The sequence below is a fragment of the Lissotriton vulgaris genome, chromosome 1_1 (assembly GCF_964263255.1).
Source record: "Lissotriton vulgaris chromosome 1_1, aLisVul1.2, whole genome shotgun sequence".
NCBI lineage: Eukaryota > Metazoa > Chordata > Amphibia > Caudata > Salamandridae > Lissotriton > Lissotriton vulgaris.
This window is the reverse complement of record NC_141685.1, coordinates 1,427,174,100-1,427,188,457: the sequence shown is the minus strand read 5'-3', so window position 1 is coordinate 1,427,188,457 and position 14,358 is coordinate 1,427,174,100. Positions and strand designations below refer to the sequence as shown.

The 14,358-nt window shown below is 45.8% G+C and overlaps 1 protein-coding gene across 3 annotated transcripts in view; it reads right to left on the bottom strand.

The window, feature by feature from the left end:
• Nucleotides 1-14,358, bottom strand: part of CPNE8 (copine 8) — a 990,278-nt gene that overhangs the window by 623,335 nt on the left and 352,585 nt on the right. For all 3 annotated transcript variants that reach the window (XM_086967237.1, XM_086967238.1, XM_086967242.1), the window contains one exon: nt 6,628-6,704. In XM_086967237.1, coding sequence (XP_086823363.1) covers nt 6,628-6,704 — 77 coding nt within the window. The remainder of the gene's footprint in view (nt 1-6,627; nt 6,705-14,358) is intronic.

Here is a 14,358-nt window from a genome sequence, read left to right as displayed (position 1 = left end):
CGCCATACGCTCCCTTAGATCCGGCAAGGCGCCCGGGCCCAATGGTATACCTGTGGAGCTTTATAAGATTAAGCCTGATGTCATCTCCCCGCCCCTGCGGAACATGTTCCTGGAGGCGCGAGAGACAGGCATGCTTCCCCTGGACCAGAGACTGGCCACCATAGTGGTCATTCATAAAGAAGGGAAACCCAGAGACCTGTGCCGATCGTATCGTCCCATCTCTCTGTTGAATTCTGAACCCAAGATACTGGCTAAATTGCTGGCCAACCGTCTGGTTGGCGCGATTGGCGACTTGGTGCACCCGGACCAGTCGGGCTTTATTCCACACCGCAACACTGCCCTTAACCTTCGGAGACTGCATGGGGCCCTCGCCAGGGCCCACACGCTCAGGGAGCCAGCCGTCCTGGCGTCTTTGGATGCTACGATGGCATTCGATTCCCTCGAGTGGTACTATCTGTGGGCAGTGTTGGCGAAGTTCGGATTTGGTCCGGAATTCATAGGGTGGGTCAAGCTCCTGTACGCTAGCCCGCTGGCCAATGTAACAGTTAATGGTCGTGTGTCCGCGTCCTTTGCTCTCCGCATTGGCGCTTGAACCGCTGGCTGCGTGGCTGCGACACCACCCAGATATACATGGAATACGCTGGTCCCCTGGATTCGAGGACCGGGTGTCGCTATACGCTGACGACATCTTACTATATCTCACCTCTCCCTGTAAGTCGCTCATTGTGGTGTGTGATGTGCTCCGTCTCTTTGGTCGTCACTCTGGCCTGGTTACCAAATGGTCAAAATCGCACCTATATGTGCTGAGAGAGGGGACGCCTCGACTTCCAAGGGACTGCAACATACAGGTCTCGCGGCAGGGATTTAAATACTTGGGGATCTATATTTCAACGGATCCCAAAGTCCGCTACATGAATAATTTGCTTCCCCCCTCTCATCCGTCTCCGGCGTGACGTAGAGGGTTGGCGGAAACTCCCGCTTTCCCTGCCTGGGCGTGCGGCACAGTTTAAAATGATGTCCCTGCCTAGGTTCCTGTATGCACTACAAAATACCCAGGATCCGGTCCCATCCAGTTACTTTAGGGAGGTCGAGGATTTGCAACGGGCCCTTCTCTGGGATGGCAGGCCACGCATCGCCATTACGAAGCTTACGCTCCCGTGGTATGATGGAGGTATAGCATTGCCTGACATCCGGAGATACTACTGGGCTTCACAGTTAGCAGCCCTGAATCACGGCCTCTACGGTCCAGCAGTAAGTCCAGGTTATGCCATGGACCGGTGGCTCTTGGACGACGGGAAATACCATAGGGCGCTATACTCGAGATCTCTGGATGGTCGAATGTCGGGGCCCACGAAGACAGCTGTACACATATGGCGGACGATTACGAAGTCACAGGGATGGAAGGGGCGGCCTACGATGGCAACTCCTCTTTTTGATTCTGAAATACTGGGCAAATTGTGGCATACAAAGGGATTCGACAAGTGGGACATGATAGGCATATCTAAGGTTGAAGATATGATTGTGAAAAATCCTTCACTCTTCTACAGACAGAGTACCAGCTGGGTGGAACGGAATATTTCCGGTACGCCCAGCTTCGTCTTGCCCTTCTAGCAGCTATGCCGGAGGGTGAGAAGATCCCTGACTACTCCCCGTTGGAGGATAGGGTGCTGGACGGCCATATGCCGGACAGTGCCATTGCTTTAATCTACAAAAAACGTATTAATGTCCGTACTGACCTCCTCCTTGGGGTGAGAGACCAGTGGGTGCGTGATGGGATAGAGCTAGACGATGAGGACTGGCAATATGCAGTGTCCTCCCCCAAGGAGGTGGCTATCCCGGCCAGGTTGCGGTTAGTTCAATTAAAAATTCTTCATAGGGTTTATGTGACGGGCCCCAGGTTGATACACACGGGACATTCAGTGGACGGCCTCTGGAGGCGCGGCTGTGGTGCTTTAGCCACCTTTATGCACATTATCTGGGAGTGCAGTGTAGTGGCCTCCTACTGGAGGGGGATACACATGATCATGAGTGAAGTGACAGGGGTGGATGTTCTGGCGGAGGCCCGTCGCTGCCTCCTGAACGTGTGGGGCCCTACTGATTATAATAGTGCACAAACCCAATGGGTCACACTGGGAAACATGGTCGCGAAACGAGATATTGCCCAGATGTGGGGTGCTGCTACGGCCCCAAAGGTGGTACAGTGGAAGGCCAACATGGATTGGTGTATGCTCCGAGAGAAGACGGTGTATGTGGCCAGGGGTAAACCTAAAAAGTGGGGGGCCTGGAACGAGTATAGAGGTGACATCTGCATACCGCCTGACACCGCCCCCCTGGAGGAACGGTTGACCCCGTAGTCTATGGCTCCAACACATGTTCTATTTGCAGATCTATCCTGTATCCTTCCCCCCATCTAAGGTCTTGCAAATGGGTACTGTTCAGATTGTCTTTTTAGGTTCTTTGGCCTAGCCTCTCCCATGTTCAGGCTCTGTTGCACAAATGTTTAAATTGCCTTGCTTCTTAGCACTAGTTTGGTGCTTTTTCTTTATCATCTTAGTTAATTTTTTAAAAAATACAAAAAAAAAACCTTGGTACGTTTTGGTAACATGCTTCTTGTACACTAACCTTCTGATCGTTGATATGCTGCCTGGCCTTCGGGATGTATGGCTAAATAGCTGTGTACACTGACTTGAAAATAAAGGTTTTCAAAAATTTAAAAAAAAAAAAAAGAGATCGAAAAACCCAAATGTGAATAAACTATCTGTGCATAATATCATAACTATTGCCCAATGGACCCCCGTGAGAATATAGATAAATAATTCTCACCGTTAAAAATTTGTAAAGCTTACTACCTCAAAGTAACTTTATTAAGTGCTGTAAGCGTTCCCAAATTAAAAATGGTTCTGATCAAACCATAGTCAATCTTCTTAAGCAGGCAGTTTCGTATTTCACTGTCAACATTTTGTCAAGGGTGCTTCTATAAGCGAAGAAGTATACCAGGTCCAACTGCGGATCTGCAAGCATAACAACACATGTTCACCTACATTCACTTATTCACACTCATTCTATTATTAGCACTGACTTGCACTCATTCATTTTCACCAACTCTTGTGCATTTGCTCCCCCTGAATCACTCATTCGCACTCGCTCACTCACTTTTACCCTGACTCACTAACACTTACTCACTCATTTTGACACATGCATACACACGCAACCACAATCCCAGAGGTGGAATATGAATAAGAGAGTCATTTAGAGTTTAAAAGATGCAGGGCCTCTGCTAAAAAGTGATGAATGCACAGTCCACCAAACTCACAGCTCTCTCCCTTTATTCAGAGTTGGGGGAGCATCCACGTTCCCAATGGTGGAGTCTTAGCTGGCTCTACTGTCAGAAAAGTCTGACCGACAGCCTGACCACCATGTATCCATTAGTCCATATTCTTCTGAGGAGAATCTTTCCTTTTTGGGACTGCTGGGGAAAACCTGGTGGTCATGAATAGCAAACAACAAAAATTAAACCAACGTGCTGAGAGAAAACTCCCAGCAATTCACAGCCATGATTACTGTTTTACAGACCCAAACCCTGCCTTTAGGGTTTTGTTTCTGCAAAGGAAAATGAAATGATTGGCACCTGCAAGGCATGGTGGATGTCTGGCATTTCTGTTTTGCCAAAAGGACTCCTGCCGCACTTACAGTAAACCTATCCCTGCCATGTTTACTTAAATCTCGAAGTATGCCACCAGGAAAACAGAGATGAATCAGTTCTTGGCTCTGGAAAAAGCACTCTTGCTCACTCCTTCACTCTTCAGGGTGAGCTTCTGGGCAATAGATCTCTCTCAAGCCAGGGTTCCCACAGCGTCCAGTCAAGTAGTCAAGTGGGTATTGTAGGAGTCAAGAGCCCTTCTGATTTGTGTATCCTGGTTGGAGTAAACACAAGACATGCTACTTGAAGAGCAGTTGAGACTATGGGTCCCAGCTCGAATGAGGATTCGTTGGGTTTTCTCTCTTCCAGCTTTCTGGGAGAGACTTTTTTCTTCCTGAATTGTCTTCACAGATCAAGGAATTTATTGAATTGTTGACGGTGAGGTGTCACAATTGTCCTGTAATTGAGGAGTTACCTACACCAAATTCTGGCTAAATTCTCTCAAAATTCCCACTACTTTTTCAGCACATACTTCTTACAATCCCTCATCCAAATTGGTCCTGGTTATCTTTCAGCACCAGGAGCCTTGTCCCTTCTTCTCGGCACTACCTTATGGAGATGATCGCCCATTGGTGAACTGGCTTTCTCTCTTATGAGAGCACAGACAAAAAGTCTAGTGTAGTTTTGGGAATGAACGGTTTCAAATCCAGAGGGGAACAGCCATCACAACGCAACTTTTACTAAGCGTTGCTATTACATCTCATGCGTTACAACGCATACAATGTTACAACGCGTAGTAAAAACTGCGCATACCATTACATTGCATGCGCTTTTACAACGCATACGATGTAATGGCTATCCACGTTGTTGTGAGAAAACTGAGGCTGTTTCCTCACAACAACTTGCACTGCCCCTGGAAGCAGGAAGAAGGAACCAGGAGTAGAGATGGCGACGCTGGAGAGGAACCACGAGTAAAGAGAGGTAAGCGGGTTTGCGCTTGGGGTGGGGGTTACTTTTGTAGGGTTTAGGATAGTGTCAAAGTAGTGTTGTAATGTTTGTGTTGTGTGGGGTTGTGTTTTACGTTTTTGGGTATTTTTAGGGTGTTTGTATAGTGTTGTGTAGTGATTTAGGGTTGTGTCAGTGTTTTAGGGTTTAGTGTACTGTTGTAGTGTTTGTGTAGTGTAGTGTTTTAGGGTAGTGTCAGTGTTTAGTGTTTGTGTAGTGTAGTGTATTAGGGTAGTGTCAGTGTTTAACTCCATCGATGCTAGGCATTTTCCACTGCTGTGCTGGGGATCATCCAAAATGATGGTTTCATGACGAGCTCAGCTCGTCATCAGTGTACCAGAAGTACACTGCATGACGAGCTGAGCTCGTAATGAGTGTCGAAGGTGTTAAGGGTTTAATGTAGTGTTGTAGTGTTTGTGTAGTGTATTGTTTTAGGGTAGTGTCAGTGTTTTAGGGTTTAGTGTAGTGTTGTAGTGTTTGTGTAGTGTTTTAGGGTAGTGTCAGTGTTTTAGAGTTTAGTGTAGTGTTGTAGTGTTTGTGTAGTGTTTTAGGGTAGTGTTGTAGTGTTTTTGAAGTGATTTAGGGTTTAGTGTAGTGTTGTAGTGTTTGTGTAGTGTTTTAGGATTTAGGGTAGTGTTTGTGTAGTGTAGTGTTTTAGGGTTTAGGGTAGTGTTGTAGTGTTTGTGTAGTGAAGTTTTAGGTTTTAGGGTAGTGTTGTAGTGTAGTGTTTTAGGGTTTAGGATAGTGTTGTAGTGTTTGTGTACTGTAGTGTTTTAGGGGTAAGGTTAGTGTTGTAGTGTTTATGTAGTGTAGTGTTTTAGGGTTTAGGGTAGTGTTGTAGTGTTTGTGTAGTGTAGTGTTTATGGTTTAGAGTAGTGTTTGAGTAGTGTGCATTAGGGTTTAGGGTAGTGTTGTAGTGTGTGTGTGTAGTGTAGTGTTTTAAGGTAGTGTCGGGGGTCCTGCAGGGTAGTGTAGTGTTATTGTAGGGAGAGGACTGGGGGCCGGGGGAGGGTTGTGTAGGGGTAGGGTAGTTACTTACCTTGCAAACTTTAACCACAAGTATAGCTTTACCACGCATGCCTTTGCGTTGTAATGGCATGCGTGGTAAAGGCACAGTCATGGTAATAGTTTGCGTTGTAATGGCATGGCGTTGTCATTGACATGGCATAGTAATACCCGCGTTGTAATGGCATGCGTGGTATTAGTATGCGATGTAATGACATACATTAATTCCTGATAGCGCCATTTGGGAACTCCCCTCCTTGCCATCGGAAACTGAAGCACCTTTAAACTGCAGGACAGGTACAGCACAATGGCCATACACATCAGTTATGTTGATGGTGTAAATACACACTGCAGCAAACATTTAACATTTAATTTCCTCATCACTAGAGCAATTTCGGAACCAAATTACAATGGTCTTAATGGAAGGTTTTACAATAGTTTTAAAGAAAAAGCTCACACACGGATTGGCCGTATCACAGTGTCGTAATACCAACAAAAGTTGGGCCCATAAATAGCCAAAAGATCTAGGGTGACCATGGAGAAATGGAAGATTCTTTAAAATCCTCATCAATGAGCCCAATTTATTTCTCCGAAAACCTTTGAATTCATCCAAATACACTATGCAGCTGCCCTTTGGCCGTTAAAAACACACTAGACACAGACTCAAACAAACAACTCCTAACTTGTGTCGTTTGAGAAAATCCAACAAAAATAGTTTCTATTATCATGGTATGTGTGGCAGGAAATATGAGGTTCAGTAAAACTTGTAATCCCAAAATAAAAAATGCTAAAGTATTTCCAAAAGCTAAGTGTTTATCCCACAGGAAAATGACCTAAAAAGTAATAAAAGGATAAGATGATTCCGTGTTTTAAGATGTACAACATACACAAGCCTGGCGGCTCCAAGTTTTTTATCAAAAGATGGCTGATTCTGCCTTTATTTGCACTTGTTTGTAAAGAAATATATACATACTTACACTAGCGATTTTTCGAGCCTGCCTCCGAGAGATCCAACTATCTCACCAAGAGTGCAGAACACCTGCCCAAGAAAATCCTGAGAAAAAGCATAAAAACACAACTTAAGAAGGCTGGCCCCTAATGCTCAGATCTAATTTGGTGATATTGCTACTGTTAGCATCATTTCGGACGTCTTTAAAGTCAACCTTTCATCATATTTTCTTTTAGAACTCAGCAGTCAGATCATTAGAAGTGAGCAGAGAATAACATCGCAAGTACTATGAATCTACAGAGAAGAAATTTGGACTGTACCCTCAGATCAAAACCAAGATTTGTGAACAATTTTTATATGGTGTAGAAAAAATACTTCTGACGATTAGACATTGTCGCTTTTTAACCCTTTTGCTGCTAGCCCCCTATCCCCCGCTAAGCCTTTTTTTGTCTATTTGGGGTAGTTCGCGCTTAGGCCCCTGTAACATTTTGACCACATAAGGTATCCACGCCAAATTTGAGCCCATTTCTTCCAACATCAATGGGATTTTAAATGTACCTAGGGTTTGTTGATTCCCCTGGAGGGGATCCAGGAATTAGCCAAAATACAGCTATTTTTCCTTTTTTTTTTGGGGGGGGGGGGTGCGAAGAAAGCATCTGGTTTTTCCCCTGCCAATGGTATCAAAAAAGGGTTTGTGGAGCTAAAATCATAATCTTCCCAGCTTTCAGGGAGAAGCAGACTTTTGTCAGAAACCCAACATTTTTTATAAGGTTTTGCCATTTTACTGGTACATAGCTTATTTGTGCTACTTTTTGTGCTTTCAACCTCCTTCCAGTTAGTGATAGAAATGGGTGTGAAAGCATTAATGGATCCCGGAAAGCTATACATTTCTGAAAAGTAGATACAATTCTGTATCAATTCTGAATTCAACAAGGAGTCATTTGTGTTGATCCTTCAAGGTTTTTAATAGAAACTAACAGTTGAAAATAAGAAAAATTGAAAATGAGTTGAAAAAAACAGCCAAAAGGTGCCAACGTTTTCACCTGTAATTTCTTCTAAGGTTGACAGATGTTCAAAAGCAACATACCGTTACATCCGCTGGACCCTTCTGGTTGTGGTAATATATAGGACTTGTACGTTCACCAAGAACCAGAGAAACCCAGAGCCAATACCTGAGCAGTGTCTTGCAGTGGTTTTTCACTGTATATAGCAATACATTTTGTAAAATATAAAGAGAAAAATAGGTATCAAAGATACCGATGTATTTCCGAAATTGGAACAAAATATAGAGTTTGGAATCAGTAACTATTTGCAAATCTCAAGAATTGTGGTTACCCATACTAGCCTGTGAATTGTAGGACATTTTTCAAAGTGACTTCTTTTTTACACACTGTCTTACATTAGAAAGGCAGAAATGCATACAAAGTCAATAGGTAATAACAGTTGCTCTACAATTCTGAGTTCCCTTAAGTCTCCCAATAAAAATGGTCCCAAAACGCAACATAGACATCCCACATTTTTACAGTGAAAATTGACCCTTTTCTCGGAAAGTGCCTAGCTGTGGATTTTAAAACCTAGCTCTGCTGGCACCTAGGGAAACCTAGCAAACGTATACATTTTTGAAAACTAGACACCCAGAGGAATCCAGGAGGGGGTGACTCTTGTGGCTATCACCAGGTTATGTTACACAGAATCCCTTGTATACCTCCAATTTTGTAAAAGAAAATACATTTTACTCACATTTCTGTGATGGAAAGTTCTGGAATCTGCGCGAGCCAACAAAATTCCACCCACCTGCATTCCCCAAAGTATTCCTGGTACCTCACTTGTGTGGGTAGGCCTAGTGCCCGCGACAGGGAACGGCCTAAAAACGCAACATGGACACACTACATTTTTATAGAGAAAACTGCCCCTTTTTTGGCAAAGTGCCTAGCTGTAGAGTTTGAACCCTAGCTCTGCCGGAACCTAGGGAAACCTAGCAAACCTATACATTTTTGAAAACTATACACCGAGGGGAATGCATGAGTGGGTGACTTGTGTTGCTCTCACCAGGTTCTGTTACCCAGAATCCCCTTCAAACCCCAAACTTTGTAAAAGAAAACACATTTTCCTGACATTTCTTTGATGGAAAGTTCTGGAATCTGAGTGGATCCACAAAATTCCACCCTCTCCGCATTTCTCCAGGTCTTCCGATTAAAATGACACCTCACTCGCATGGGTGGGTCAAGTACCCGCGACAGGCAAGGGCCCAAAACGTATTATGGAGACATCAAAATTACCTATCACAAAACAATCTGGTCACCTGAGTTTTTGGCCCGGCTCGGTAGCCATCTAGGGAAACTTACCAAACACACACATTTTTACAAACTAGATACCTGGAGGAGTCCAGGGAGATATGGCTTGCATGAACCCCCCAACATTTTCCTACTTAGAATCCCCTGCAAACCTCAAATTTAACTGAAAAAGAACACATATTTTTGTGTGGAATCACTGTGCCGGCACAAATGGCCCACCCACAGCGTTCCCCTCAGTCTCCCTAGTAAAATGATACCTCACTTGTGTGGGTAGGGCAAGGGCCTGTGACTGGGAAGAGTAAAAAACATAGGGATGAAGGGTATTGCACCGCAGATTCCAAGCGCTACATTAAAAATAAAAACATTTTTAGCCAATTCTGCATTGGACACCCACACAAGTGAGGTATCATTTTGCCACTGAAATGACGTCAGCGCGATGTGCATGCTGATCGTCATTTCAGAGAAACCAAAGATGCAGCCTCTGGAGCTGAGGAAGCACTTCCCCAGCTCCTGAGGTTGTTGGGGGTCGATGGGAATCCCTCTGGTGCCCATACCAGAGGGACTCCCTGTGCCATGTGCGAGGACGGCCGGGAGCTGTCCGACGCACATGACACTGGTGCGTGAACTGCCCCCGACCGTCCGACGCACCAAAGGGGTTAAGGTTTGAGTTAATGGCATATTACTGCATAATATAAAAGAAGGGAATTAATTTTGTATGTGGTATTACTATGTTTGCAGCCTGTAGAGCGAGAGAAGTGCACAGGTTTCAGGAATGGAGTTTAGCTTTAACTGTAGGTGTAGATTGTGGAGGTTTATATGCAGGATTCTGTTCTGCTGCAAGTACAGCAGGCCTACCCTCAAAGACCATTGATGGCATATGCTGAGATTCTCGAGCTCGGAGTACCAGCCTTTCTGAGCTAAATCAGGAGATTTCAGAATGAGTAGATCCTTGTCCCACCAGACTTTGTTCAGGATCCATGAAATGAGTAGCAGAAAGGGAAACGTGTAAAGGAGACCTATTTCTAAGGAACCTTGGGTAAGCAATGGGGGCAAACTGTGGAATGGGGTTTAGTGTTCTCAGAGGTGGTAAACAGATCTTTCAAAGGCATGCATCACTGGGTGAGAATGCCCTGTGCCACCTCCAGGTGCAGACGTTACTTGTGGGCAGCCAGATGACACATGCTAAGTTAATCTGCCCTGATGTTGTAGGAAACTGCAAAGTGGCTGACCATCAGAGAGATTCAGTAAGGGGCAGGCCTCTTCCTCAGCCATAGGACACTGAGACTGAGTGCACAAGACCCCGCTCTAACCAGGCTGTTGCAGTACCACACATGGGTACAGGTACTCTGATAGGCGAAAAAGCCCCGTGAAGCAATACAGCCTTGGCCACACTGGGGCTAAGAGTATGAGATGGCAAGGTTCCCCCTTCATCTTGTGTATGACCTTGGGAAGGAATGGAAATGCAGGGAACGCATATGCGAACATTCCTGTCCAATGAAAGTGGAATGCATTTTTGCAAGGACTCGGCTGAGGGTACCTGGTGGAGAACAAGTTACACTTCTTGTTGCGACGAATGGCAAAAAGATCCATGTTTGGTGAACCCATTGCTGAAAAATCTGCATTAAATGCCATTGGTTGAGTTCCTACTCATGGCACTGTTTGTTTGTCCTGCGTAGGGTATCCGCCCATTCATTTTGTACCCCTGGGACATGCTCTATTTTCAAGGCGATGTTGTTGGCTAGTAACTATTCCCATATCTGTTTAGCTTACACCGACAGAACCTGTGACTGTTTTCCTCCCCGTTTGGTGAGATAGAACATGATTGTAGTTCTGTCTGTTCTCACCAAAACTGATGAGTTGTGAAGCCTGGGGAGGAAATCCTGAAGACCTATGAACAATTTCAGCTCTATGAGGGCTAAGTGTTACAAAGCCTCCTGAACGTTCCATTTTCTGTGAACTTCCAAGTCCTGAAAGTGAGCTCCCCAGCCTTTTCGGGAGGCGTCTGTCATCATCACTATCTGGGGTTGCATGGGGAGGCACAAGAGACCCTGAGAGATATTCTTTGTATTCTCTACCAAGACATCGAAGACTTCATCTGTGGTGTTAGCAAAATCGTGTCTACGAAGGAGCCCTGGCACTGGATCCATTGAGCGTCCATTTGCTCCTGTAATGCTTGCGAAGATGACAGTGTGGAATCAATGGGATGCAGGATGACATAATCCCCAACATGGGCTTGTACTTTCTTACTACTTTCCTAATTAGATTCAGTGAGTGATTTTAGACGGGGAATCCTGTCCCCTTTGGGAAAAGCTTTTTAACACCTCTGTATCAATTGCTCCCCGGATCATTGTTGATCTGACTGGAATTAGAGAGGGTTTCTCCTTGTTCAGCTAGAGACCTAGAGATTTGAAAAGTTGTAGACAGGCCTGTATCGATTGTTTTGCCAAGTGAGAAGTGGGACCCTTTTTTAATCGGTCGTTCAGGTACAGGAAAACCTGGTTTCCAGATCATCTGAGAAAAGCCGCCACTGGAGCAATGCATTTTGTGAAGACTCTGGAAGCCGACCTCAATCAAAAGGGGAGTACTTTGAATTGGTAACGACACTCTGCCACCTTGAACCGTAGAAACTATTTCTGGTTTAAGCAGATGGGGATTTAGAAATATGCATCCAGCAGATCCAGGGAGGTCATGTAGTCCCCTGTATCTACTAGTTTTAGAATCTCCCGCAGGAATAATCTCCTGGAGGATTGTTTCTTGATTAATTTATTTAAAGACCTTAGACCCATTACTTTCCTCCACTTTCCCGACTTCTTTCTGATATGGAAAAAGTTGGAATAAATGTTGTGTTGACTTTGCAGGACCGCCGCTATTGCATCCTTGGAGAGAAGTAAACTAATTTCCTCCTGTAGCAGGGAAAGATGGTGATGCGATGACCTACGCGGAGGGAGATTGGGAGGCTTTTGAACAAATTCCAGGGTCTGACCGTGCTGATTTAGGTCTAACACCCGTTTGTCGGAAAAGATGATTGTGGAATTTGGAAAGGGGCATGTTGAATTTTAGTGGGACTGAGGCAACAGGTGCCTGCATTATATCATTGCCTTCTGAAATCATCTTGTGACTTTCTTGCAGCCGAAGAACGTTGACATATTGACTGCTTTGAACATGAGGATGAAGTCATTGGCCTGTAGGGCTGCTGGGATGAGTATGAGGCTCAAACTGGCTGTTGAGAGTAGGGCTGGTCTATTTTGTTGGACTGGCACTCAGGAAGAAAATTGACCACTGCCTCTGACACGAAAAACAGGAATCGCTGCTGTTGCAAAGTGCCCAGGATACAAGCTGTTTCAGTGCCAGATTTTTATGGACTGCGATGCATGGTCCACGTGTTTGCCAAATAGGTTTTCTGTATCAAAGGGCATGTCTAGTATTTTTCTCTGTACCTACCGTCAAACGACATCGCTTTCAGCCACCCTTGGTGATACAAGACGGCTGCCTGCGCCATTTGCCGAAAGGCTATAGAATTTTTCATAGCGGTGTCAGTTATCAATAAAGAGGACTTCTTCCCTTCTATCAGAATGTTTTCTTTTTCCCCAGTCCTCAGGGAGATAGTTTAGGGACGCTGACATGTCTAACCACATCTAACGGGCATATCTCCTCAGGATCGCCAACGCGTTAGAAACTCTGATAGAAGTCGACGCCATAGCTGAGAACCTTTTGCCAATGGTGTCCAGTCTGCTGCCCTCTCTATCAGGAGGGACCGTGCAGGGCGAGGTTAGATTTTTAGCCCATCGTTGTGGCACTCGCATTATTACAGAGCCTGGACGAGATTGACCAATAAGGCAAGTTAATGAATCATCAAGAGTCTTATATATTTTGTCAAGCTTTCGAATCAGCACAGCCACTGAAGCCAGTGCTTTCATTAATTTTAATCTGTCTTGCCAGATAAAATTAACAATAGGGATAGATCTTATAGTGTACTGATCTGTGTCTTTAGAATCGTAGAGAAAGCACTCACTTTGTTTAGCTGGAAGAGGAAGGTCAAAGCGCTAGGACACTCTCTCCAGAATGTCATGGAAGCTACTAATATCGACTGGTGACGAATCGGCTGGAAGAGAGGAGGCGATGCTGACAGTGGAGCCACATAATCGTCACATTCAGATTGGTCCTCTGCAGAGTCTAAGTGGATTCCCTCCTGCTGATCACGTCACTGTCAGCTAAGATGTCACTTGCAGTAAAAGGTGGCATACAGATCTTTCTCTTTGTGGTTTGGCAGGGCTCATTGGAAGAGAGGCAGACTTTGAAATTACTAACCTTAAGGGGTGGTTGCTGAGTTGGGGCATTGAACTCTGGGAACCTCCTGTAATATTCATTGAGAATCATATGAAAATCGTTGACCAAAGAGATAGAGACCACAATGCTAACCCCTTGCACATGATGCTGTTCCTCTTCTGGTTCCTTGGATGGGTAGTGGTCCTGAAATGTATGATATTCTTGAGCTAATTATTTGCTTCTGTCATGTAAAGAAAATTCACTCTCCAAAAATTTAGACTGCTCTTGGTCCATACCTTCATCTTCAGTCTCTTGACACTTTATGTTGAGCTTAGAAGGGCTATATATACTTATGATGACCTCAGAGCAACCGCGCAGCGAACGCGCCGATTGTGCGCCGAAGGCGCACCAAAGGCAAGCCCGTCTGCGCCCGTCCGCGCCTGGGCCGCGCCCAGCGCCGGAAACCCGGGATCTCAAGGATGCCAACGTACCCGACGAACCTACGACGACCCCACCCTACGCGCACTCAACACCGGCCGGAACCCCGCCTGCTGCCTGGCCACCCCGAAACGCACCCACGGACCATTCACCTGCCAGGAGTGCAAATTCACCTGCATCCGCACAGGACCAGCTCCCGCCAAACCCACCACCAGCAAGAATCATCTCAAGTGCATCCTGCTCAACACCCGCTCCTTGCACAAGCACGCAGTTGAACTCTGGAACCTCCTAGACACAACAGCACCGGACGTCACCTTCCTCACGGAAACCTGGATGAACGCCTCCTCAGCCCCCGACATCGCCATAGCCATAGCCATAGCAATCCCGGAGGGACCGCATCAACCAAACCGGAGGAGGCCTCGCCATCGTCCACAGGAACACCATCCGCATCACAACCAACTCAGACGACACCCTCACCGCCGCCTTACACCTGCACTTCCAGATTCACACCGACCCCAGGACTACCCTCAGAGACACCCTAATCTACAGACCCCCGGGACCACGCACTCAATTCGCCGAAGCCATCGCAGACTTTGTAAGCCCGCACGCCTTCGCCTCCCCAGACTACATCCTATTAGGAGATCTCAACTTCCACCTAGACAACGACAGCAACACCACCACCCTGCTGGACAATCTCGCTAACCTGGGACTCAAGCAACTGGTGAACACCGCCACCCTCTTCGCCGGCCACACGCTTGACC